General features: G+C 52.6%; 6 protein-coding genes across 6 annotated transcripts; 4 read left to right on the forward strand and 2 right to left on the reverse strand.

Annotated features, from left to right (window-relative positions):
- Positions 1-121: 121 nt before the first annotated feature.
- Positions 122-2494, forward strand: QC762_212190 (uncharacterized protein). The gene is made up of 3 exons (XM_062888115.1): positions 122-175; positions 231-780; positions 831-2494. The coding sequence occupies exons 2-3, from the start codon at positions 450-452 to the stop codon at positions 2042-2044; spliced, it is 1545 nt and encodes a 514-aa protein (XP_062746318.1). The 5' UTR covers positions 122-175; positions 231-449; the 3' UTR covers positions 2045-2494.
- A 359-nt stretch (positions 2495-2853) lies between these two features.
- On the reverse strand, positions 2854-6373 carry TEF4_2 (elongation factor EF-1 gamma subunit). The gene is made up of 4 exons (XM_062888116.1): positions 4729-6373; positions 4468-4654; positions 4171-4219; positions 2854-4107 (listed from the first exon to the last, which is right to left on the reverse strand). Exons 1-4 carry the CDS (start codon positions 4936-4938, stop codon positions 3144-3146), a joined length of 1410 nt encoding a protein of 469 aa, XP_062746319.1. The 5' UTR covers positions 4939-6373; the 3' UTR covers positions 2854-3143.
- MRPS9 (37S ribosomal protein S9, mitochondrial) lies at positions 5150-6415 on the forward strand (the record flags this gene model as incomplete). Its single annotated transcript, XM_062888117.1, has 2 exons — positions 5150-5982; positions 6052-6415. The coding sequence occupies 2 exons, from the start codon at positions 5150-5152 to the stop codon at positions 6413-6415; spliced, it is 1197 nt and encodes a 398-aa protein (XP_062746320.1).
- A 954-nt stretch (positions 6416-7369) lies between these two features.
- Positions 7370-13644, forward strand: QC762_212220 (uncharacterized protein). The gene is made up of 4 exons (XM_062888118.1): positions 7370-7638; positions 7998-12321; positions 12393-12650; positions 12710-13644. The coding sequence occupies exons 2-4, from the start codon at positions 11523-11525 to the stop codon at positions 12796-12798; spliced, it is 1146 nt and encodes a 381-aa protein (XP_062746321.1). The 5' UTR covers positions 7370-7638; positions 7998-11522; the 3' UTR covers positions 12799-13644.
- A 4737-nt stretch (positions 13645-18381) lies between these two features.
- Positions 18382-20415, reverse strand: CNB1 (Calcineurin subunit B; the record flags this gene model as incomplete). Its single annotated transcript, XM_062888119.1, has 4 exons — positions 19251-20415; positions 19122-19174; positions 18916-18989; positions 18382-18859 (listed from the first exon to the last, which is right to left on the reverse strand). The coding sequence occupies exons 1-4, from the start codon at positions 19300-19302 to the stop codon at positions 18382-18384; spliced, it is 657 nt and encodes a 218-aa protein (XP_062746322.1). The 5' UTR covers positions 19303-20415.
- A 16-nt stretch (positions 20416-20431) lies between these two features.
- On the forward strand, positions 20432-23375 carry EPL1 (Enhancer of polycomb-like protein 1). The gene is made up of 3 exons (XM_062888120.1): positions 20432-20952; positions 21092-21862; positions 21930-23375. The coding sequence occupies exons 1-3, from the start codon at positions 20806-20808 to the stop codon at positions 22749-22751; spliced, it is 1740 nt and encodes a 579-aa protein (XP_062746323.1). The 5' UTR covers positions 20432-20805; the 3' UTR covers positions 22752-23375.
- Positions 23376-23401: the final 26 nt, after the last annotated feature.

The following is a 23401-nucleotide window of genomic DNA, read 5'->3' on the forward strand; positions in this document are numbered from 1 at the left end:
TACTAGAGACTTTGAACGCCAAACAAGAAAGAGACATATCAAAGGGTGCCAACTATTTATCTGATGGAGCCAGCCTAAGAAGTATTGACCCTATACATTTTGAAAGAAATTTGATTGATTACCGGTGGTGTAATGAGGTTGAAAGAAGCACGACCCAAGTCACGTGAGTGTTCCTGTAAGCTGAGCCTGCAAACCCTTTCTGCTCCAGATGCCTGACGCTCATTGGCCAGTCTGGAAAAACTGGGCTTTTGACCCTGAGGCCTACAACAGACCAACATGGTGCCTGCCTATTGCTTTGATGAAGGCTACTAAAAAAAAGGGATGACAAAGGCTTATCGACGATAAGCAGGAAAGATAGCCCCAAGGACTGATCATCTGGTCTGCAACCGATATCGTTCAATCAGGTCGCTCCTGCCTATGAACTGTGAATCGGGTTTTTCTTTTCTAGAATGATAAGACGGCAAACAAACCCTCTGCTTGCCAACCTTCTCGACCGAGTATCTCAACCACAGCAACTCTTTTCACCAATCCGAGTTTTTGATAACAGTAACAGACTGCTATCATTGCATTCTTCTCAAGAACTCCGACTTAACTCAAAGCCATATTTCATTGGCAATTTCCATCAGAGTCGAGGTTTGAGCAAATCGGCTCGAGAAAGGCCCGATCGCAAATCGACTTCTCAGAAAGGTTCACTATCTGGCAAAGGGGAATCGCTGTTGTCTTCATCACCCACATCACAACTATTAACAAGACCACTGTCTTTGTTGTCATCACAGAATTGTAAGTCACACCACGCCAGCACTCACTTCATTCATTGCTGACCGGATCAGGGTACACCGAACCACCAGCTCCGGCTACAGAGAGCAATCACCCAACTGTTGACACCTCCAAATCTGGATCAGCTACTATGGATCAAAATCCAGGCTATCAAGGGTTCAGCAAAGGTTGGTCCAATGGCCTGAACCCATCTGCACCTTCCTTCGACCTCAACTCTGCCGAAGGTCAGGCTTATCAACAGCCACCAGCCCAATCTGATTCCGTTCCCAGATATCGCCACCCCAACGCTCAGTCCAGTCCTGATTCTAGCCCCATAAATAGCCAGCGCTCTCACAACAAAAAGAAGAACAAGCGTAACCGCAAAGGCCAAAGCGAAGGCGGCGGCACCGGAGGCGAGTACCTCAACCCCCGTCAAAGACGAAAAGCTGCCCGAGGAGCAGACCCAAACCAGCCCCCAGTCGGCGGTGGTGGTGGTCCCAACCAACTCCCAAACAGCAACCTTCCCCCCAAACCCCCTCCCGGCCTCTCCCGAGACATGGACAGAGCTCCCCTACCGGCGCAATCAACCCTTCCCGACCTCCTACCTTTTGCCCCATCCGCAGAGTCAGGCGGCGTTCCCGTTCCTACGGAAGCCTACCTCGCCCGCGCCAACATACCCCCTGCCCCTTCCCCCTCTCCGCACTCATTACTCCTCGTCATCGACCTCAACGGCACCCTCCTTCATCGGCCCCACTCTAGGAGATCAGACCACTACATTCGCCGTCCTCATGCGGAGAAATTCGTGACGTACTGTATCGACACATTTTCCGTCGTCATCTGGTCTTCTGCCCGACCAGAAAACGTGGAAAAGATGTGCAGGGATTTACTGACGGACGACCAAAAGCAGAGGGTTCTGGCCATGTGGGGAAGGGATAAATTCGGGTTGACGGCTAAGGACTACAACAGAAAGGTACAGGTGTATAAACGGCTGGAGACGGTGTGGGGGGATCAGCATATCAACCCCTCTGGAATGTGGCACCAGGGGAACACGGTGCTGATTGATGATTCGAAGGAAAAGGCGAGGAGCGAGCCGCACAATGCGGTGACATTGCCGGAATTTACGGGGAATAAGGAGGGGAGATGGGAGGGGCAGGTGTTGCCGGCTGTGCATAATTACTTGAACGAGCTGGCCAAGACGGAGGATGTGAGCAGGCTTATGAGGGTTCATCCGTTTAGGATGCCTATGAATAGGGAGGAGAAGCCTATGAATGGGGAGGACGAAATTTAGGAGATGGGGGCTTGGGTGGATGTGGGGGAAGGGGTTTGGAGGGGGGTGTATAGGTGGAACGGGAGACCTGGGAAGAGGACGACGGGGCAGAAAGAGCAGAGCTACATGAAGGTGGCGAAGTGGAGCAAGAGGCTGGACAAGGCCACGCCGTAGGGGAGGTACGTGACAGTCTGCATACCGGAGGTGAGGAACCATCATCAGCTGCCTTGCAAGGTCCTCAATGGGGATGGTACACCTCGGAAGGTTGAGGAGGGGGAAGTTGGCGAGTTGGATGAGCTTGTGCAGAGCCTGTACCTCATCTTGCCGCGGCGGAGAGGACAGAAGCCGTTTAATCACTGTATGAATAACAAGAACGTGACGGTGCCGTAGACAGCGGGTAGGGGAAGAGAGGGCAATAGAAATAAAAATAGCGGTTGTAGTGTAAATCAACAAGCGTATATTCATACGGCATGCCCTGGAGAAAGATAACTGGTGCTGCGAGTCTGTAAAACTTGTAGTTGTGGTTAACTTGCAGAAGAACGTAGTCCTCGAAAAGTAGTTGATAGGCCTCAAAGATAGCCGGGATGCATGACTCGCTTTTGCAGTGCCAGTTATGTTGTCTGCAGCGTGATATAGGGAGAGGAATAGAGAAAGATCATGATAAAAGAGGTAGTGTGATAACCAAGTGTTTAAAAGGAGAGGGGGAATGGTTGGAGGGAGTGTATTACCTAAATTGTACATTCATTACAGTCACATACCATACCAAGAATGCTTCCAACATCTCTATCAAATCCCTGGCATGCTAAAAAGCATCGCAGGCACTGCCGAGTCACCACGGTATCTCAATATTTCTGAGTGTTTTTTTGTTTTTCTTGACTAATTTGCTACTTTACGACAAAACAAACTGGAATCAAAGAACTTTATTCTGGACGCAGTAGCAAGTGTCTAGCTTAGTCGACGCTCATCAGCGACCTGACTATTGGCGATATCAAATCACACATGAACCAAATGGGCTCAGAACCCGTCCCGTAATTCCCCGTCCAACCCATTCATCAGTCATGTCCCATAGTCTAGCACACCACCTCTGCCGGCCCGAAATGCGCTTGAAATTTTTGGTTGTTTATTTGAAGACCTTGCCAGAGGCGTGGGGGTACTCCTTGCCGTTCTCGACAATGGGCTTCTCCCAGGTCCACTGAGCATCCACGTACTCGCGGTCCTCGGGCTTGGAGGGGTCGAGCTTGGTGAACTCGTAGCTCTCATAATCGGGAGCGACGTCAAAGACGGGGACGTAGTCGTCACCGCGGATGACGAAAGCACCCTCGATGATGGAGTCGTTGTTGGTGCCGTAGACGGAGGCGCAGCCGAAGAGGTACTTGCGGGAAGCCTCGAGGCGGGTGTTAAGGCCACCGATGAGGTTGTTGGACATGAAAGTCAGGGTAAGCTCATCGTTGTACTTGTAACGGCACTTCCAGATGGAGTACTCGTTGAAGGGAACGTTCTCCCAGAACCACTTGAGGGCCTCGGGGGTGTCAACGTTAGAGTACTGACGCTTCCACTCATCAAGAGGGAAGGTGGCCTTTGGAAGGGCCTCAAGGGGATGTTTGGGCTTGGGGGCCTCAGCGGGCTCCTCGGCAGCAGGAGCAGCGGGCTTGGGGGCAGCCTTGGGGGCAGCGGGCTTGGGAGCCTCGGCCTTCTTGGGAGCGACGTTGGTCAACTTGGGGGCATCAAGAAGAGCGAACTCGGGGGCAACAGCCGAGTAGATAGGCTGGTTGTAGACAGTAGAGTACCAACGGGTGACGTTGGGGTACTTTTGCTGGAACTCCTTGCCGAAGAAGTACTCGAAACCGCGGGCGATCAAGCCAGTGGCGAAGAGATCGGCGAGGGTGATGCGCTCACCGACAAGGTAAGTGTTGTTGGCGAGGTGAGCATCGACTACGGCGATGACGGCGAGAGTCTCCTTCTCAGCCTCGTCAACAGCCTTCTTGTTGTAGGTGGTCTTGCCGAGGAGAGGGCGGAACCAGTTGCCGAGCTTGGGGAGGACCTCGCTGTTGAAGAAGGACATCCACTTGAGGATGGAAGCATAGCTGCAAACATGACATGTTAGCAATCTGGTTTGCGGTGTATTCCGAGTCTGGGTTTTGACTTACTCCTGCTTGGTCTTGCCGAGGAGAGTGGTCTTCTCGTTCTGGGAGGCGACTGTATCATCTGTTAGCTACAGGTATCCAGACCCATATTGCAAAAGCAGACAAAGAAGTGAAAAAAGAAAGCAATCAGAAGTTAGAAACCAGTTCAACACGGTTATTCAGATAGGGATAACTGTTAAAGAATGTCTAGGTCATCAGGTTGTAGAGGGCAGGAGAGGCTACACCGGACAGGATGTCGCCAAAGGGAGCTGGGAATGGAAAGCGGGGCAATATCGCCATCGAAGCCTGAATACCACGTACCATAGATGGCGATGGCAATGCACTCGGTGAGGGTGAAGCCGTCAGCGCCAACGAAGGCGGGGACCTTCTTGAGGGGGTTGGCCTTGGTGAACTCCTCGGTAGGCTGGGCGAGGTCAGTCTCAACCTCCTGGAGATCGAGGCCGTTGGCCTTCGCGACGGCGCGGATGGCCGTGGAGCGGGGGTTGCCCTGAGTCACCCCATCATGTTAGTTATTGAGCAGCCTTCACAGAAAAGGACATCTCTAGCGGGAGATGGGCTCACCGGGTATGTGAAGAGCTTTCCGAATGCCATCTTTGCTGCGGTGCTCGCTGTCTGGCTGGATGTGAAGGTTCGGAAAGGGGAATTGGGTTGGAGGGGAGTCAAGGCGACAATGTGCGAAGGGTAATAAAATTTATCTGGCGGGGTAGATTGTTCTGGTGGGGTGTGTCCCTGCTGCTTTGCTAAGCCATTTCTGGCAGGCAGTGAATACATGCGGGCGTGTGTGCGGGACACTGGGTGCTCAGGCCACGCTGCCCAACCCGCGAGGCTGAGAGGTCGATGCCCGCCGCTTTGTGACGGGCATGTAAAGAGGTGGCCCGAGCTCCCGGCTCAATCACCAACGACTGGAAAAATTCCTGCGGTTGTTCCGTGGCGAGCTCCCGGCAGGCCGACACCCTCCGATGGGAGATAGCACCACGCGATAATGGCCTCAATACCAACAACAAGACGAGGGCTCGCCGCCGCCATGCGGGGAGCCGTGAGACCTCGGTCTCTCGAGCAACAATTTCAGGCACTGCGACTAAACGCCAAGGGTTCTAGGTGCCTGTCCACCCAGTCCTTCCAGGCCGCTCCCGAGATTGATTCCGTGAAGCTCGAGGGCACGATTCGAGCCAGACACGCCCGCGCGGTACCAGTATCACCATCCTACTTCTCGCGCACATCGCGGTTCAACGACAGCTATCTCGCCCTCGACAAGCTGCTCAGGATCTACGGAAATCTCCCCACCATTCCCGCCAACGCCGTCGAGCGCGTGTCTTGGAAGACCCTGGACGATTTCAGACATGCCGTCGGTGAACAGGTCAAGGCAACCGACTATGTAAAGTGCCTCGCCATCGTGAAGCGGTTACATCAGATTCACCCGAAAATCAAGCCTGCCCCGGTTATTCAGGCGTTGAACGACTTCAAGCGGAGTGTCCAGGCCTTCAGCAACGAAACTGTCAAGAAAACGCTTGATAAGTACGGGCGGTCTTTGGGCAGCGGCAGGAGGAAATCGTCTTCGGCCCGGGCTTGGCTTGTGGAGGGCAATGGGGAGGTTCTGGTCAATGGCAAGACCCTCGCGGATTATTTCGGACGGGTTCATGATCGCGAGAGTGCCGTCTGGGCGCTCCATGCCACTGGTCGCATGGACAAATACAATGTTTGGGCACGCGTGGAAGGAGGCGGTACCACAGGGCAGGCGGAGGCCCTTACGTTGGCCATTTCAAGAGCTCTCATGGTTCATGAGCCTGCTCTGAAACCTGCATTGAGAAGAGGCAAGTGCTGGCATGGGTGGCTTCACACTGGTTCCGGTTTTATAGGATATATGCTGACTGGTGTTTGCTGTAGCTGGTTGTGTCACACGCGATCCAAGAAGGGTGGAGAGAAAGAAGCATGGCCGCGTGAAGGCGAGAAAGAGACCTGCGTGGGTCAAGAGATAGAGCGGTTTAGTGGAAGCATTGAGCTGTCTTGGGTTTCGCATAACGGATCGAACCTGGGCAGGGTGCTGCCCCAGTTTTTCTCTATATGTAAGCCTGACTTTGTCACAACCAAACTACCAACCATAGATGCGACTCAAGGGTTTGTTCGCACGGGCACTCCCATAACTGTACAATACAAAGCCATCGGGGCCCTCCGGTTTACAGAACACAACGTGCCCAGTCAGTCAAGGAGGGAAGGAGAAGGCATCTATAACGAGCCATACTATGCCTGAGAGGTCTCGGCAGGTCAGCCAACACGGCACGCCGCCGAACATGAGGCGACGAGGAGAGCCAGCGAGAACTCGGTTTGCCAACCGGAGGTGCTGCTCGGGTGGAAGGAAATGGGACAGAAACGTGGCAAGTCCTCGGTCCGCATGGCTTCTGCTCCTGCTCATAACCCAGTCTCCGGCTTGACGATTGGCTCTCGGTCAAACCATGTCGGCGACTTGTTGATTTTGGGAGACGGGATATATGAGCCGCACGAACGTGTTTCCAATTGTCCACGGCCTTGGCTAGGTATAGGACCACGATCCCCCTGACTGTCAAAACTAGACCATGCAGCGACCCACCAAAGTGCGACGATGCGAACGGCCAGCCCGCGGGTAGAGAGAAAACAACATATGAACGGCTTGGTGTTGATGTGTTCTATATTACGTTGCTCGGCGGTCACCAGAGTTGGTGACTGTTTGCCCTCCGGCAACGGCTTGCTTTCCACTGATCCGCGGTTTCATTCCGCCGTTGAGGAAGAACAGGTGGGCTGCCGCCTCGCACAGACATTGTGGCTTGACTAGTTGTCACACAAGGCTTCGAGAAGGGGGTTCCCGAGGTGTATAATGGGATGTTCGTAGTGTTGGGATGTTCCATGTGAGCTGATGCAAATCACATGGCTTACGACTCACCTCAGATTCCAACCTCGATATTCTGTTGTCATCTTTAAAACACACTCAAACACAAAAGCCCAATGAGGAAGTCGCATGCTCAACAAGGTAAACCGTTACACCATGTTGAGGGTCCGGAGTTAGTCCAGTGCGATGACAGCTGAAAGGCCAGAATTGCCTAGTTGATCCAGAGCTAGGTAGAGGCTAGTGTAGATGACGCCGAGTGCCGGATATGTTTAGAACGGATCATCTACAAAGGATCTAATGCCAGTACGACGTTTGTGATTCAGACTCACCAACAGCATCAATTTTAGGTGATCTACAAAAACATTCAGCTTCCTATTGTTGGAGATCGGCGACCACTTGAATCCAAACCTGGTGATGTCGCAGTCCCGCAATGTTTCCAAAGTCGTGAAGCATCATGAGCTGAATCGAAGACGCCCCCATCGCATGTCAACTCCGAAATCCGCCTGCCTTCAAACCGAGTCAACAACGGACGAGTGGATGCCCCTCGTCGGCTCACGCTCTCGAAGCGGATGATGGAAGTGAGGCATATCCGCGCCAGAAAAAAAACAAAGGTTCGCAGCTGGTTCATCATGCAATGCATCTCTGTCGAACGTCGTTGAGTACCAGCGGCCGTGTTGTCATGCGCATCAGGTAGTGGAAGTACATCGCGGCCTCGGCAAAGAGGGTTCCAGAAGCTGCCGCAATACAGCCTCTGATTGGGCGGCAACGGCTTCTTGGCTGGCTTTGGGCCAACCCCCCGGTCAGATACGACGCGGTGCATGCGAGCACAGACAGGGATCTACCTCGCATCGCTGGACTCTGTTTGACGACATTCCACCCCTTCCCCTGGCATGTTTAAGTCAACGACATGGATCCGGGATCCATGAGCCCTCCTTCATTATAACAGATATACTAACCTAATGCACGACAGCACCGCTGTACCAGTACCTGTGGCCCAACCAACCAAGTGCCGACCTCGATCTCCGCCCAAGGGAAGAAAAAAAAGTCAGTTCTGCTCTGTCGGAGGTGGTTGCACCTATGGCACCCATGCCCCGCACGAGGCGTGGGAGACATGGAAGCAGCAGTAGGGCAATAATGGGAAGGGTAATTGTAATTGATCTCTTCTCTTGCTATTTAGCTATCTATCATCCAACGCTCAGACAGTGGATTCCAACAGCCTTTTCCATTCCTTCAAACAAATGGATATCGGGCCGGCCCAATGCGTTCTGGCGGGAGTTTCGAGATGGGAAGGGTTGGGACCGAAAAAACACTCATCTTCTTCCATCCTGTTCTGCGCTGCTGAGGTAGCCCAGGTGCTGTAGCCGCTACACGCGATAGTGGAGAGAACATCCTGCGGGCACTTCGGCTCCTTTCACCACCACCGCGAGGTGTAAATATTCTCTCAGCCAAGAACTTGGGTACTGACTGATTCATTCAGTGATTCGTGGGGCCCCTTTTTTTACGCCGGCAGTTGCTTTTTTCCTCCCACAAGAGTACCTATCGCAAGTCCGCAGCAGCCCGACAGCTTAGCGGCTGGCACTTGTGAGACATTTGAAGCATCTGCCCTTTCCCTTGGGACCAGGGAAGGAAGTCCTTGCCAAACCGAGCGACGTGACGGTCTCAAACAGAGCGATGATTTGACGCACCCTCAGTGAGTGAGTTCCAGGGCCAGAGCCCTGGTTCCATCCGGTCGTTGACCCAGGCATGACGAATGTAGATGGAAGGTGTGGTCCACTTTAAAAACCTGCCATTTTGGGACGGCACGTTTTTCACGTTCAGCGAGAGAGGGTCTTGCTGTGAGGCCGGGAGGGCAGGGCAGGGTAGCCAGTGGAATTGTTTTCTCTGGAGATCATCACGCTGGACACACCAACCTTTTTCCCGCCCATCGCCTCGTACCGGACAACTGACCAAGGATGCCATAATACGGATTCAACGAACAGGCAGAGGTTTCCGCGCCAAGCATTCAGAGGTCGGCGCTCTTGTCGCTCGTTGTTTGATGTTGGCTCCAACGCTATCCAGGGTTCTCGGCATCTTGTTCGTGCTGTCCAGGTCCCCATGCGAGCCAAGCTGTTTAGTACCATCGCCCCATTAGGCCCTCTTACCTGTCATCATTAAGATCGGAGCCCCATCCGTTTTATTTCTCAGATTTCTCTTTCCATTACCTTAGAAGACCGGGTCTGCCAAAACCAAAACGCCATGCCGAGGCACGGGCCGACCATGCGGACCTGCAAGCTACCGAGTAACCAGGCAAAAGAGACAGATGGTTGAATCACCAATGAAAAGGAAAAAACAAGAGGATGTTGCTGCACAGGAGAAACAAAAACGCAGACTGGTTTCGTTGCCAGACAAACGGTTCTTGGGGCATCGCTCAAGGGGTCTGGTCTACGGCCAATGTTTCGAACATTGAGACCGTTAGCCCGACATCTCGCCAGTCCCGGCCTCACCTTAGCTTCCGAAGCTATGATTGATCGGTTGACAATGACCTCGACATTAGCACGGCCATTGCCCAAGTCTGTGACCGAGGGCAGGGGATTCTGTGACTTCTTTCTTTTTTCCCTACCGGTTTGTCTGACAATGGGTTATGGAATGAGCTTGTGTCCGGAGAGAACTGCTCGAGGACTCAGCATCAACTCTTTATTCGTCGATGCTACGGAGGGGGCATATCCCACACGCTCCGCCTGGTCAACACCACCGCAAAAGAAGTAAGCCATCGCCAATTCAGACGTCACACATCATCATCAGCGCGGCACGGGTTCTACGTACGCCACAGATTCGCATTCAGCCCGGCAAGCCTTCCGGATCCCAAGATCCACCGAGCCCCCTGTCTGCCCGCGATCCGATCCTGGCGCTGGAAAGGCGTCTCGCTTCGTGGGGGGGGTCGCCGTAGATCTCTCGGCCCTGCTTAGACCCCCAGTCCATCTGAACATTGTTTCTCGATACACACCTCACATAGCACCCCATGTGTGTCTTAAGCCAAGAGGTCCATTCTGTCTAGGTACGTCGCCGTGGATCTAAAATGGCTGTGGGTGGGTGTGGAGAAGCGTCAAAGTCCTCCAGATCGACGAGGGACTAAAGAGGTACCTTGCCTTGCTAGTACCTCTATGTATACTCCATTGCCCAGCACCAAGCCGCACTTTTCTACCTTTGCCCTGTTGTTGAACTTTCTTTTTGTTCTCTTGCGGCAACCTAGCTCGGCATTCACACTACATCTCCCTGCGCCTCCAACGGCCAGTCTTGGGAAGTATACACGCTAGTCTCTCCAAACAACCGACGATATCGCCGACACTGCTGTGCAGTTTGGAGTAGTCGCCGTTGTGGTTGTCTGCGCAGCCGCGCTTCTGCTGACCGTGCAGCCCGGTCTTCGTCCTGATACCCAAATCCACCTGCGAGCGAGCAAGCAAATTCTCGGGAGTCGTCTATATAAGACCCGAGCCGATTCGTCTCTAGTCCCGCAGTCTCCACGCACAACCAAACTCGGCGGTCCCTTGCCTTTGCTCTCTCTTCTTCCCGACCATCTGCTGCGACGATATCATCCAGCCATACAAGTTCTGGACCCCCCTCCGCTGATTCAGCAAGACTCGACCTCCTACACTGCGTTTCTGAGCTGTAGGTGAACGCGAGTCAGGCTTTCCGCAGCATTCTCGAAGCCCTTCAACAAGGCCAAAGCCTGGAGAGACTTGAACCTCGAAAGCCTTCGGCTTTGCAACTTTTGAAGCCTGTTAGTCTTTGACCCGGGATCTTCCCAGCTGGTTCCCCTCCACCGTTGATCTATCGCCGTCTCTCTCCGCTCGGAGCCAAGTTTCTCTCCCACACCAAACACCAGGTCCCTCCTTGCCCCTTCTGATACCGCAATCGGCGACTATCCAAGGCAAGATCCGTCCTGCCTTCGACTGGTCAAGTCCGTTCCATCTCCACTCTCGCGCGCAGAGCCCTCCTTAGCTCTTGCGGGACTTGTGGCCTCACCTCACCCGTTGTGGCAGAAAGAAAATCTATCCGCGGGCTCTGAGCCTATCGTCGTCATCGAGAAAACACATCACGGCTGTGCCAGATATCACCCGGCGACCTACGGCTTCCCGCTTCACGGCTCTCGGCTGGATACTTCGAATTCACACGTCGGTAACACCACGGGTTCCAAGGGTCTGGAAACGCGGCGTCTTCTAATCGTTTTCACTGACGGCGTTGACACGTCCGTTTCCCCCTAGCGGTTGTTAGTTGATTTCCGTTGCGTTAGTGTTGCTTGCGCGCGCGTGCGGCCATCACTCCTTACCGCACCACCAAAGTTTTTTTCTCATTTTTCGACATCGAGATCTACCGGAGACACCTGTGGTCCGTGGCCGATCGACTCGCCAACGAAGCCGGGTCTTTTTTACCTCGCGCGTCTACTCCACTCTCTAGCGGGACACGGAGTGGACTCGGCAACTTGGACTTCGCAGGCAGTTATTTCGACGTCAAGGGCATGGATGACTCTCGAGGCCAGAGGAGGCAGAATGATCCGCCCACCTACAGCCGGCAACATCACCCCGCGCTGCAGGCGCAGGCAGGACAGGATCGGAGGTCATTTACGGGTACACAGAGGGATAGCAGGTTCCAGACGACATCACTGAGTTCTTCGCCCGCCGGATCTTCCCGCGGAATGGGTGGTTCAGCCGGATACGGCGCTTACTACCAGGACTCAACAACGACCTCGTTCCCCGCGACGGCCATGACACAGGGCGCGCTGGGCTATCATCACTCTGCCGCTGACTACGGGCAGCCAGACTCACGGCAAACACAGAGCTTTGCCGGCACGTACAATCCATCCATGATGTACAACGTCCAGCAGGCAACAGGGGGGCAGAGTGCCGGCGTGTACGATGCGAGTCAACAGTTTTCCTCGCGGCAAGCCGCAGGTCTTCCAATGATGACGGATGTCACGGCCCCCTACTTCTCAAGCGAGCCAACCAATACCACATCCGCCCTCCAAGCCCAGGCGCAGACGTCAAGCACGCCACAGGTATATCAGCAGCCGGGCTTGCATGGCTATTCCACCAGCAGCATGGCAGCCATTGGAGGAATCACTACGCAGACCACTCCTGCTGCGGAAGTCAGGATGGAGGAAGAATATCCCGCCACAGGAGGGCTGGACGATGCATATGCGCAATACCAATCAGCGCTCAAGGGAATTTTCAAGGACATCCGAAATGGTGCTCTAGCCACTGCCGGAGAATCCCTTCTTCAGGTCTCGACTTGGCTTTTGGGACACGTTGTTGAACTAGGTAAGTCGGGTGAAACTTTTTCCACCCTGGGTCTCTCAAAACCTGCTTCTGACAGTGATCCCTTGCTCCAGGCCTCACGTCTGACGATCAGAATCTCCATGGCGAACGTATCAAGCTGTGGAACGACTTCAACTATGCCTGGCTCGGCATGTTCCAGCGCCAGAAAGAAATGATGGAATCCGGACAGCAATTACAGCGCTCCCAAAGCCTAGTGCCGCAAGAAGAGCTGGAAAAGATGGCCAAGGAGCTGATCAAGTATTGCGACAACATCGAGCGACATGGTCTGGTAGACTATCAGTACGGAGTATGGGAAGAGCAAATTATCGAAAGTACGTATCACAACGGCCCCTTTTTCATCTAGCTACTTGATCACTAACCACCGCACCAGTCCTTGGAGAGTGCGTCGATCTTTACGAGTCGGCCAACGCCTCTGGCAGCAGCGGAGGCGAGGGATCCTCCAGCTCACGTCGGCGATGAAGAGGCTGAAGAACGAGGACGCAGTCAATTGATGTCTGACTTTTCCCAATCCGGAGATTAGTTTTGCCCTTTTGGAGTCTTTCGATGTCAGGACCCAGACATTCATGTACCACCACATTGCCTCGCGCTCCACATGCATCATTTGTGTGTCTTTCTTTTCCTTGGCTGTTTGCCCTGTTTATCGGTTGTCATGTGCTCCAGCAAGGAGTTGGGCGGGTCACCTTAATACCTCTTATGTTTTGTGGGGATGTACTGGGAGTGGGAGGACAGAGAGCTGGACGATGTGGGATGTGATGAAGGCATCTCTTCTCTAGCTCTCGCTCGGCACTCCTGGGAATGGAGCGTTTTCCTAATCTGGGATTGGATCTTACGGCAAAGGGGGAGAACACATGCAAGGGCCCGCAACGTCCCTGACGACGTGCGGAATAGGAAAGGCTTCTTCTAGCGGAGGTTGCCGCCTCGGAGCTCTTTGATGGAAAGGCGGTTGGTGATTCTGGCCAATTGGGCTATGGAGCTTTTCAGAGCATTGCTTGCTTGTGTATCTTCTATTAGGAACGGGTTCGTCAGGAATCCGACAGGGCAAGGATGTTGTGAAGCTCTCTGCCATGGCAGAACCTCCCACAAGGAGGAGATGGAAACCGGCTTGTACCGCTTTGATCAATTGAGGAAAAGTTATCAAGTTGTTTGTGATGATGACCGTATATGCCTCTTGGCCAGAGCTGCGCAGAGATACGAGTATAACTGGCTGGGGGCAACGCCGTGAGTGACGAACATGGGCAATGATGGATCACAGGTCTGGATGAGGTGAAAAAAACAGAAAAACATAGAGTAATTAAAAAAGTTGGCCAGTGATATGTTGTTCGTACCTGTCACCAGTGCACATGAATACCATCCACCTCGAAGCACCCTTATCTATCTCATCATGCTCTTGCAAGTCACCAAAAGAAGCTGATGAAGGCTGATTACTGATAAACAAGGCTTGAGAAGCAAAATCAGAACAGGGCTGAGGGTTATATCGCCCTCAACAACGGGGGCCAACGCCTCAATGGGTCACCTCAGCTGATGTATCACGGCGTTGAGTGATCAGTCCATCTGTCAGGAAAGCCCAGGGGAGGGGAAGAGTTGAAATCGGGATGGGGGCTCCAGTGGTTAGACTGCTACACAGGGCAAGAAAGACCGAGTTACATGCGATGTCTCCGAGCAGCGCTGAAAGCAGAAACTAGCGGCGCTGCAATTGAAAGCGCCAAGGCCCCGTGAGACAGAGAATCTGGCCCAATCAGTTTGCAACGTTTGCCAGACGGGGCCAACCAAACTGCTGGGTCAGGGCCGGCTAGCTCTTTTGGGCCAATAACACTTTCTCACTTTATTATCCTGAATCCCTTATTTCTACCTGGCTTTCTTTTCCCAGATTATCACACCCACATCCTCAACGAGACCGCGGTCGGTCGGCACTACCAGCAGCAGAATGATTGATTGTCTTCTCAACTCATCGCCCCATCTTGTCTGCGGTTCTCCTCCACGTCGGCCCCTACCCGTTGACACCCCCTGGTCGTGCTGTCGGCACACACACATTATCTCTCCACCATGACAGGCAGGTGAAGTTACAACGCCAAGAAGCCTTGTTGTGCAGAGACAAAGTTACACCAGATTGACCAATGTGTCTCGCAACACCAAAGTACCCATCAGGTACCCGGTTGCGCTGCAGAATCGAGTGGGCCTCGCGCTACTGCAAGTCACCCGCCAGTTGTCACTCACATTTCACCTGCACACATCTCCAGCCGATCGCCTTTCCCAGGGAGCCATCTCCCGTCCGTCCCCTGATATTATATCGAGTGCCACAGCAGCAGAAACCGTGCAGCTCACTGGTTTCCCTGCAGGAACACTTGTCAGCGTCAGACTCACCTTTGATCCTCATCTTCAACATCCCCTCTCTGATTGGGCACAGCACACGGCCGACCTCGCCGACCGAGATAACAAGCACAGAGACGCCAAGACACAGGCGATGGCGCTCATCAACTTTTGCGGGTGATTGCAGCGAGATGTCTCTGACCCGTGGTAGAGACGGCGACTTATACATCAGCTCCGAAATGGCCTGTACTCTCCGACCTACCTATCTACGATCAAACTACATACCACCACTACCTTACTTGTTAGACATACGAAGGGCGTCTGTGCTTGCCCAACAGCGGAAAGATTACAAAGTTCGTCTTACATACAGTCTCCGCCTACCCCGTGGCTTTTTGTTGTCCAAGGTGGACCACTAGGAGGCACATCATTAGGGTATCAACAAGCATTCGATGCTTAGGATCACCCCCTCCATGATCTCCAGATCTCCGCAGCCGAGTCCCAGAACCATGGATCGAGATTCGGACGGCGCACATCAACCAACACCCCCACAGGACAGGGGTCTGGGTAGCTGTCAAGCATTTCTGGGGTCCAGTGAGCTGAGGAACTAGGTACCCTGTCACATTTTTATCAGCTTGCCTCAGCTGTATCACATTTCACATCCCGCATTTCAAAACCTCAAAAGCAACAAAACAGAAGAGCCAAGCCGGCGCGATGGTGACCGAGCCGCTTTTCCGCAGGGCATGAAGCTCACCTTACTTAACTGGGTGAAAGCTAACACACTTCGATCTAACTTGTAGTGTTTTATGTGAGGCTTACCGGAGTGTTTACTCCTTGCTGAAGATGATGAGGATTGGCATCGACATTGCCGTAATGAGGGATGAACAGAAAACGATGATACGGCGACACCCAGCCGAGCTGGCTTGGAATATGTCTGTGGACACCCGAGACAAGATACCAAAAGATTGAGGGTCGGAACTCAGATACACGGGCAACTGACAACCGCCATCCAGCCTCGTTTGTGACAGATCACCGCCCTCTATCCCTCCCCACGGCAGCGCTTCCTGTGTTTCTCGGGTCTTGATCGCCAGTCTCAGGCAGCCCAGCCCAGCCCTCAACTTTGACAGACGCCTGCCAAACAGGGACAGGACAAGTAACGTCCACCATTAGGGAGCTAGTCGTCGGTCCGCCGCCGGGCGCCCCAGATTTAGGGCCATCACCATGATTAGCCTGTAGGATGCCGCTGTGGCTCTAGTCAAGAACCCCGTCCTCCATCTCCCCTGCCTTGAAGGAAAAGGCCGAGCCTAGGAGTCACATGAGTTTTGCCTTGACATACCCTACAGCGACTTCCACGGATGGATGATCAAGGGAACCTTGAGGGAGCGGAAGAGGGACAGGAGGCCTAAGGTTTTCGGGTTTTTTGTTCTGCTCGAGGACATGGCCGGGCACACACACAACGCTCGAGCAGAGTTGTTGCGTATATGGGCCATGGAGTGTGACATTTGCAAGAAGAAGTCAGACAAGGTACACTGACTGGACGGACTTTATTCAACGGCCCATGCACGTAGCCGACAAGGGGATCACTTACATACATGCATGGTGAGCCATACGAGAGAGGAATGCAGGTCGCTCCTCCTACACCCTCTCCCTCCACAGCCAGGGGCATCATCCTTCGTGTTTCTTCTTCTACTCACCGAGACCTTCATGGGTAGGTGAGTAGATTCGGCGTGTGACTGGACTGCAATCGCCCGTGAGGGTTAGGGAGTAGAAGAACAAAGTTTGCGAGGGAGAGGTGGCGGCGCCTGCACCGGTCCGTTCGGCTAGGGTGCATTAGTTTTTGAAGGGAAAAGGTAGGCCGGGCTGGAGGGGATGGACATGTGATTTGTTGATCTGGGCCGAGAGGGAGTGGGAGGGCTGGGGAGGGCGGGTTACTAGGTTGGGTACTCCGTACATATGGCGGTGGTGTGGGTGGTGAGTGAGGCTGTGGGTTGGGTCACATTGCGGTGTGGTGAGGGTAAGGTTGAGTACATAGGGAGGTGTATGCACATAGGGTGGGTGGAAGGGTGGGGGGTGCGGGGGGTTTGCATAGCTTACCACGAACGGAGAGCAAAAGTCACACCATTAGGTGTACTCTGTTTGGAAAGGTAAGGCTGTAGAGGTATGTTTGATGTCAAAGTGTACAGATGGATTGATGATGATAGGTTGGGACTGTTTTCATGGAGATGTACCGTAATGTAATGAGATGACAAGCATGGCAATGGAAACTATTGATCGATTATTTGTCTAGTGATCATGGCCGTCTCTCTCTCTCTCTCTCACTCACACACACACACACACAAGGATGGTGCCTGCGTTGGATACTCACACCGAGGCACACCTCGCCTAAGGGGTGGGTGATTTCTTTTGACAGGAAAGCAGCAAGCATAGCGTAGAAGACAGATGTGAGGCGCACACCGGTTTCATAGTTTTTTCTTCTTTTGTTTCAAGTAACAACCTAGGCTGGGCATATCCAGACGCACGCGGTGTTGTCATGAGTTTGCCTACCACGATCCCTAATCTCTCACTAGGTAGGTAGGATCGCTCATGGAGGTAGGCGTCAGTACACAGGCAAAAGAGTTGGGGAGGAGATGCGGTGATGGCTTTTTGCTTAGATCTGTGAATGGGTGGGGTTCAGCCTAGATTCATGTCAGTTACTGATCCCTTCTAACAGGGTGAGAGGATGTGGGCGGGTAGGTTGGCGATTGGGATTTCCAAGTTGATCTACTGCCAGGTTGACGCAAAGGCGGCCAAGTGGAAAGCTTTCCAGGATGGGAGAGAGTTGGAGAAACGATAACAGGGCGTTTGCTTGGAGTTAGTTGCTTGTTTTGGTATACTATGGGGGGACGGGGTAAAAGCATTTCTTTACTGCTTGGCTCTTTCGACAAAATGGCATATCAGCCCTTCTACTTTGCTTTAGAGTGGAGGTAGATAGTTTGTGAGTTACAGGTAGGTACCTGTAGTATAGTAAAGAGCACGCAGGATATGGAGTCTGTCCACTGCCTACATGCCTCTGTGTACCAACGGGGGCAGGCTAACCCCCTTCTTGCCCTCTTGAAGTGCTAATTTTGAAAACGGAAAGACGTTCCGAAAAAGATGCTGGCCGTTGCTACAGTATATATGCATCACACTTATCTTGCTTTGACTAGGAATGGAGGGGCTAACTATCTTCTTAAACTTTGTGTGAACAAAAGTCCATTCCATTTCAAGCCATCACTAGTTGGTTTGTTGTTTATATCGCTTATTCGCTGTGATTCATGATGAAGAGGATTCAAAACACTTCGGCTTAGGCCCTTTGCCAACATACTCACCGACTCAAAAACAAAAAGTTGAGACTGCCGGTGGGAAATCAAGGCTTTTGGGAAATAGTTCAATGGGGACTTTGGGAATGGTTGACAGAGAGTACTGTTGACATGAATCAATATACGGCCAGAAATAGTTCAATAGGCCTGCCTTTAAACACAGTTTACTACTTCTTGCTATCATCACTGGGCCTGGCATCTTTTGATGGTTAAGGAACAAGGCAATGGTCTTGACGCCAACACTTACAGCAACTCGAGGCTGAGAAATCAGCATAGAAGTAGGGTAAGAAAAAAAGAACAAATCAAGCGAAAATCAGTAAGAAAGAATTGTCATTTCATTAGTCCATTTCATGCTTCATTTCATGCCACCTTGCTGTGTGCTGTGCTGTGCTGTGCTATGCTAGAAAACTCTCTTGTTTGGTTGTCTAATGTTCGCAAAGCATGCCTGCCCATCATTCCTCTCCCCAGGTCTAGAATTGATCTGTTCATCTTGTTTTAGCAAACACAATCCCTTCGTCACTTCGAAATCGAGGGAGAACATACCTAGCGTCATACTCATGCTGACATCCGTATTCTCCACCATCTTGGTAAACTCCTCAAAACTGATCTTCCCGTCCTTGTCCAGGTCGGCCTCCATGATGGTCTTGTCCACAATCTGCTGTAGCTGCTGGTCCTTGAGGTTGTTGCCCACCATCATCTTCAGGACGATGAACAGCTCGCCGTTGGAGATGTAGCCGTCACGGTCAATGTCGTAGACCTTGAAGGCGAACCGGAGCTTCTGCTCCTTGTTGCCCTTGGAGGAGAAGGCGGAAAGGCCAGAGACGAACTCTTGGAAGTCGACGTCGCCGCCACCGTCTTCGTCGAAGATGGCAATCATTCTTTGGGATGGGTGTTAGTATTTGGGGGTTGGGTGGGAGGAAGGGGGGGTACCTACCTGGTGGCGAGTGGGTTGGAGGATATTTGAGGGAGTGAAAGGAACTCCTCGCGCTCGATAGTGCCGGAGTTATCCTGTTTGTGTTGAACAAGTCGTATTAGCCCCATATTCGTCATATCTCTCCCATTCTCTCGGGACATTCCCATCCTCTTTCCTGTTCCTATTCCCCGTTGATCCTTGTTCTAACGAATATGAAATGAACATGCCTTATCCAACTTCATAAACCTCTTCCGCAGCCGGTCAACTTCATCCCTGTCGACTATTCATGGTGAAAAAAACCATATGTCAATAACTTGTCCCCATCATTTCTCCTGAATGTCATGGTGAAAACCAACAGTTGGACCCCTGAACAATGTTGTCCAGCACGCTGCTGGTCTGGTTGCCCATTTTGACTGATAATTATCTTCCGCCGAGTATTATATTTCTGCCTGTATGCTCTCGTCTAGAGAATGTCTTGAAGAAGAAGGGAAAAAAGTCGGTTGGAGCGGTTTGGTGCTGTCGCGAGTCGTCAGTGGCGGTAAAGGTGCGGCGGAGGGTGTCGATCAGGTTGATGAAAGAATGCTGAGTGTTGAAAGGGTCAAGTTTGCGCAAGAAATCAAAACCAAACAGGACTAGATATCAAAGAAGGTTGCTGAATAAAGCTGCCCGCTACTCTCTAATCGTGAGATATCGATATCGGCGCAGGCGGTCGGCGGTCGAGGCTGCAGGAGCAAGTAGTGTAATTCGGTACCCAAGTTCCAGGTTCGTCGTTCGTGATATTGCAGCTGAACAGATTGATCCGTCCGTCAGGTGAGGCTGAGGTTCGTCTAGTTCAGGAGCTTTTCCCCAACTCCTATTTTCGATGAGGGTTTGTTTTGCGATCAACAACACACCGCTTCTGGACTCTCTCCCAAACCCAACTGGCGGCGGCGACTTACGAAAAGCGGGGTGCGGCACAAGACAAGAGGTTCCAAATCAGGCCCCCCAACCCAGGGTCTGACGGGGAGTGGGGTAATCTCAAGCCACAAGCTGCCGCCACACACGGTCGTCATGAATGACGCACGAGCCACATTTATTCCAGGTTGCCTTGGCAAACGAAGCGAGGCAACAAACGGGCAGGGCCTCACCTTGATTTGTTCTCACCTCACCTTGCGCGTCACCCCCCGGCCGCGAAACAGCGTCGCGTTCAGGCGCCCATCCATGGCAAGCTGAGGAAGGCGAAAGAACGGAATGCACGTGCCAGACACACCGCAAAGAGAGGAGAAGTTGTATGACAGATTGAATTGCAGTCCAATCACACTATAAAATATCAGTGGTTGATGATGATGATACTTGATGAGTTTTCAAATAAAGTGGCTTTAAAATGTCGAATTTGAAGCTAAAAAAAAGCCCATTCCCTTATTTGCAGTGAACTAACAATGAAAATTAAAAAAACTGACGTCAAGACATTGCGCGGCTGTGAATTGTTCCAAGCATCTCCTCTCCAAGATAAGGGATGCGCTCTTTCGCAGCAGCAGAGCCTGATTTTTAGGTGCAAAGAGGGGCAGATTGCTTGGTGTTTGTTGCTGCTGCTGCGCCCTTTGAACAATTTACTGGGCGCGCGCGCTCTCCCAATCGGCTAGGCAGGTAGGGAAGAGTGGGCACGTTCCCCCCCTTTCAAAGAGCCCGGCCAAAGTCAGCCAATCGCCAGAAGCGTCCTGGAACACGCCGCCAAAACAGCAAATTCTGCGCCAGAACTTCAACGACACTCCATCGCGATACGAGACTTTGGCCATCAAAATACTACCAACAACGCCATTTTTGCATCGAAAAATTCGATACACTCCTTTCGCATGGTCCGCTGAATGATTTAAAAAATTTTTATTAGGGGTTTCCCCAGGCTTTTTGCCCCTCTCACCGCCCTTAGCAGCCATGGCGACCCGGAAGGTTAGGATCAAGAAGTTGGCTCCAAAAACGCCTCTATCCGTCCTCAGAGAAGACCAAATCGACCCTTCAGAATACGAACAACTCACCTCCGAAGCCCAAATCGCAACCGGTGTCGAACAGGCCGAGGAAAATGTATGTCAAAAACTCACCTTGATTGACGGCCACGTGTCACGTGCACCAGCACGTGCACGGACCATATCAAGTTGCCCTTACACCATAAGACTTACCCAACAGCACTTGATAGCATCTGATACTGACCTTGAAATGACAGGAGTACCATCTTCAGGCGGTCCTGCAACATGCAGGTGTCGCTGCCGACAAGGAAATTCCCGTCCCACCACCACAGGAGAGCACACTCAACTATAACGAGCTCTACTCACAGCGGTGCTCCCAGCCATCAACATATATCCGCTTCTCTCAAACAGTAGAAGAATGCATAGGATGCATGTATGATATGACGGAGGAGGACGATGTTTTTCTCAAGGCATACAACTCAAAACGAGCCGCCTCTGCCCAGCTCTCAGAAGATGACTTTGAGAAGATCATGGAGGTGTATGAGGACACCGCCTTCATCAAAACCCCGTTTGCCTCAATAGACCAGACAATAGCCCCATATGAGGAGATGCTCCAAGGCCTTCAAAGCTTGGAGAGAGGAAAGGTCATGCCTCACGCCAAAGAGATCTATGAGTATTGGAAATCACGGCGGCAAGCTCTGAGCAACCGACCGTTACATCCCACTCTCAAGTTTGAGATCTCCCCTGACAGTGATGACATGGACCCCTATGTCTGTTTCCGTCGGCGAGAAGTACGTGCCACTCGCAAGACAAGAGCACGAGATGTACTGTGCGCAGATAAGCTCAAGCGACTGCGGAGGGAGCTTGAGGATGCGCGCCAGTTGGCCATGGCTGCCCACCAAAGGGAACTTTTCAAGGCCGAGATGCTCAAGACTGACCGCGCCATCTTTGAGACGCGCGGGACACTCAAGGAGCTCAAGGTCAGGTTGGGGATCAAGACCGACGACGAAGATCTCGTCAACCAAAAGGTCAGTCTATCATGCCCTCTCCTACTGCCATCACCCTCAACGGATACTGACCCGTCTCCAGCCCCAGAAACGAAAAGCGCCAGAAGCCCCTGCCGTCCAGCGACCCCCACCACCTGCCCAACTTCGTATGCCCGTACGACCAGATGGCCGTCCTGTCGAGGCAGATCTCTCGCAGCTGGCTGATCGCCTTGCTGAGAAGGAGAACGAGCTCCGGATTGATATCGAGAAGAAGGTGCTGACCCATAGCGAATGGAATCGCAACTATGTGGACTTGACTAGGGGTCCGTTGTCTCCGGTGCATGGGCCCCTTCAAGATCCCAACTTTAGGCCAGCCAAGACCCAATATCTGATGACACCACCAGCTTCGGCGTCGTCGGTATCCATGGAGGAACCCACCCCTATGGAGCTTGACAAGCCAGAAAAGCCACGAGACTTTGGCCCGCTCTTGAAATTTAGGGGAGTAGCTCCGGATGAGGAGTCGAGAGCAAACCCGCCATCGTACCGTCGGCGTATTGGTCGTCTCAATCGGCTGTGGATTGATCGTCGTGGCTTGGCTAGTCCTCCCCGTGAAGTCAGCGCAGAACAGTACGACCGCTGGAAATATGACCAGTCGTCGGATGATGAGGACGAGCCCGAGGTGTACGAGGTTGATCCCTTTGATACCCGGGCACTGAAATTCCGCGCCTCTGTCCCGCCTCCAGTGTGGATGACACACCGAGTAGTTCCTAACTCAAGAACTATGATGCCAGCCGCGCAGGCTGCGATGATGCAGCAACAACAGCATCAGCAGCAACAGCAACAACATCCAATACCACCAAACCAACCGGCGTCACTACCAGCACAACTGCAGGCGACGAAATCGCCTGCACAAGTGAAGGGAGCAACATGAAGTTGTCCTTTGTGCTTTTGTGTATTTCGCCCTTATTTTTCCCCGTCACCCGTTCAGGATGCGACGGGAGCAGCAAGCCACAAAGGTGGTCTTGCTCTGTATATCCCCTCTCTCAACACTCCGATGGTGCATTTAGCGATGGGCTTGAAACAAGAGGAGCCCGTCGTGGCTGGCGAGGAGTTCGGTGCAGTTGGTTTTTGTGTAGCATATAATTGCGGAAGCGAGCGGGCGAGTGACGGATGATGTATAGACGACGGTGAAGACTATGCCATAGACATAGACGTCAGGGACAAGGGCCAAGGCGTGCCGGGCGGCTGAATAATAAAAAAAGAAAGCAGTGATATCTGCAAAAACTAATTTGTCGTTCCAAACTTGCCGAAGTCGTGGTATTGGTGTGAGAATTTGCGCGAAGAATCGGAGGCGTTGTTTGGGTCCCAGTTATAGGTCCTGAGCGCCGATGGTAGCTCGACAAAGTTTATCCCACAACCAATTGTGGAACTCACTTCGCAGCCGTTGAACATCGACATGGCCGAGGGCGGATGCGACGCATCAAGGCAGGTTGTGTCCAACGAAGCCGAGAGCATAACTCGAAGGGCTTTTCGCAGAATGCTGTGCAGAACGTTGGAAATCATCTTCCTGGCGAAAAGAAA

The sequence above is a fragment of the Podospora pseudocomata genome (assembly GCF_035222375.1).
Source record: "Podospora pseudocomata strain CBS 415.72m chromosome 2 map unlocalized CBS415.72m_2.2, whole genome shotgun sequence".
NCBI classification, from domain to species: Eukaryota; Fungi; Ascomycota; class Sordariomycetes; order Sordariales; family Podosporaceae; genus Podospora; species Podospora pseudocomata.

Excerpts from the sequence above, each read along its gene's own strand:
- QC762_212190 (XM_062888115.1), top strand. The coding sequence starts at position 450 with ATGATAAGACGGCAAACAAACCCTCTGCTTGCCAACCTTCTCGACCGA. Across the intron at positions 781-830 it reads TTTGTTGTCATCACAGAATT|GGTACACCGAACCACCAGCT; the intron begins GTAAGTCACACC and ends TGACCGGATCAG.
- EPL1 (XM_062888120.1), top strand. The coding sequence starts at position 20,806 with ATGGCGACCCGGAAGGTTAGGATCAAGAAGTTGGCTCCAAAAACGCCT. Across the intron at positions 20,953-21,091 it reads TCGAACAGGCCGAGGAAAAT|GAGTACCATCTTCAGGCGGT; the intron begins GTATGTCAAAAA and ends TTGAAATGACAG. Across the intron at positions 21,863-21,929 it reads AAGATCTCGTCAACCAAAAG|AAACGAAAAGCGCCAGAAGC; the intron begins GTCAGTCTATCA and ends CTCCAGCCCCAG.
- QC762_212220 (XM_062888118.1), top strand. The coding sequence starts at position 11,523 with ATGGATGACTCTCGAGGCCAGAGGAGGCAGAATGATCCGCCCACCTAC. Across the intron at positions 12,322-12,392 it reads GGGACACGTTGTTGAACTAG|GCCTCACGTCTGACGATCAG; the intron begins GTAAGTCGGGTG and ends CCCTTGCTCCAG. Across the intron at positions 12,651-12,709 it reads GGAAGAGCAAATTATCGAAA|TCCTTGGAGAGTGCGTCGAT; the intron begins GTACGTATCACA and ends CCACCGCACCAG.
- TEF4_2 (XM_062888116.1), bottom strand. The coding sequence starts at position 4,938 with ATGTATTCACTGCCTGCCAGAAATGGCTTAGCAAAGCAGCAGGGACAC. Across the intron at positions 4,220-4,467 it reads CATTGCCATCGCCATCTATG|TCGCCTCCCAGAACGAGAAG; the intron begins GTACGTGGTATT and ends CAGATGATACAG. Across the intron at positions 4,108-4,170 it reads CTCGGCAAGACCAAGCAGGA|CTATGCTTCCATCCTCAAGT; the intron begins GTAAGTCAAAAC and ends TCATGTTTGCAG.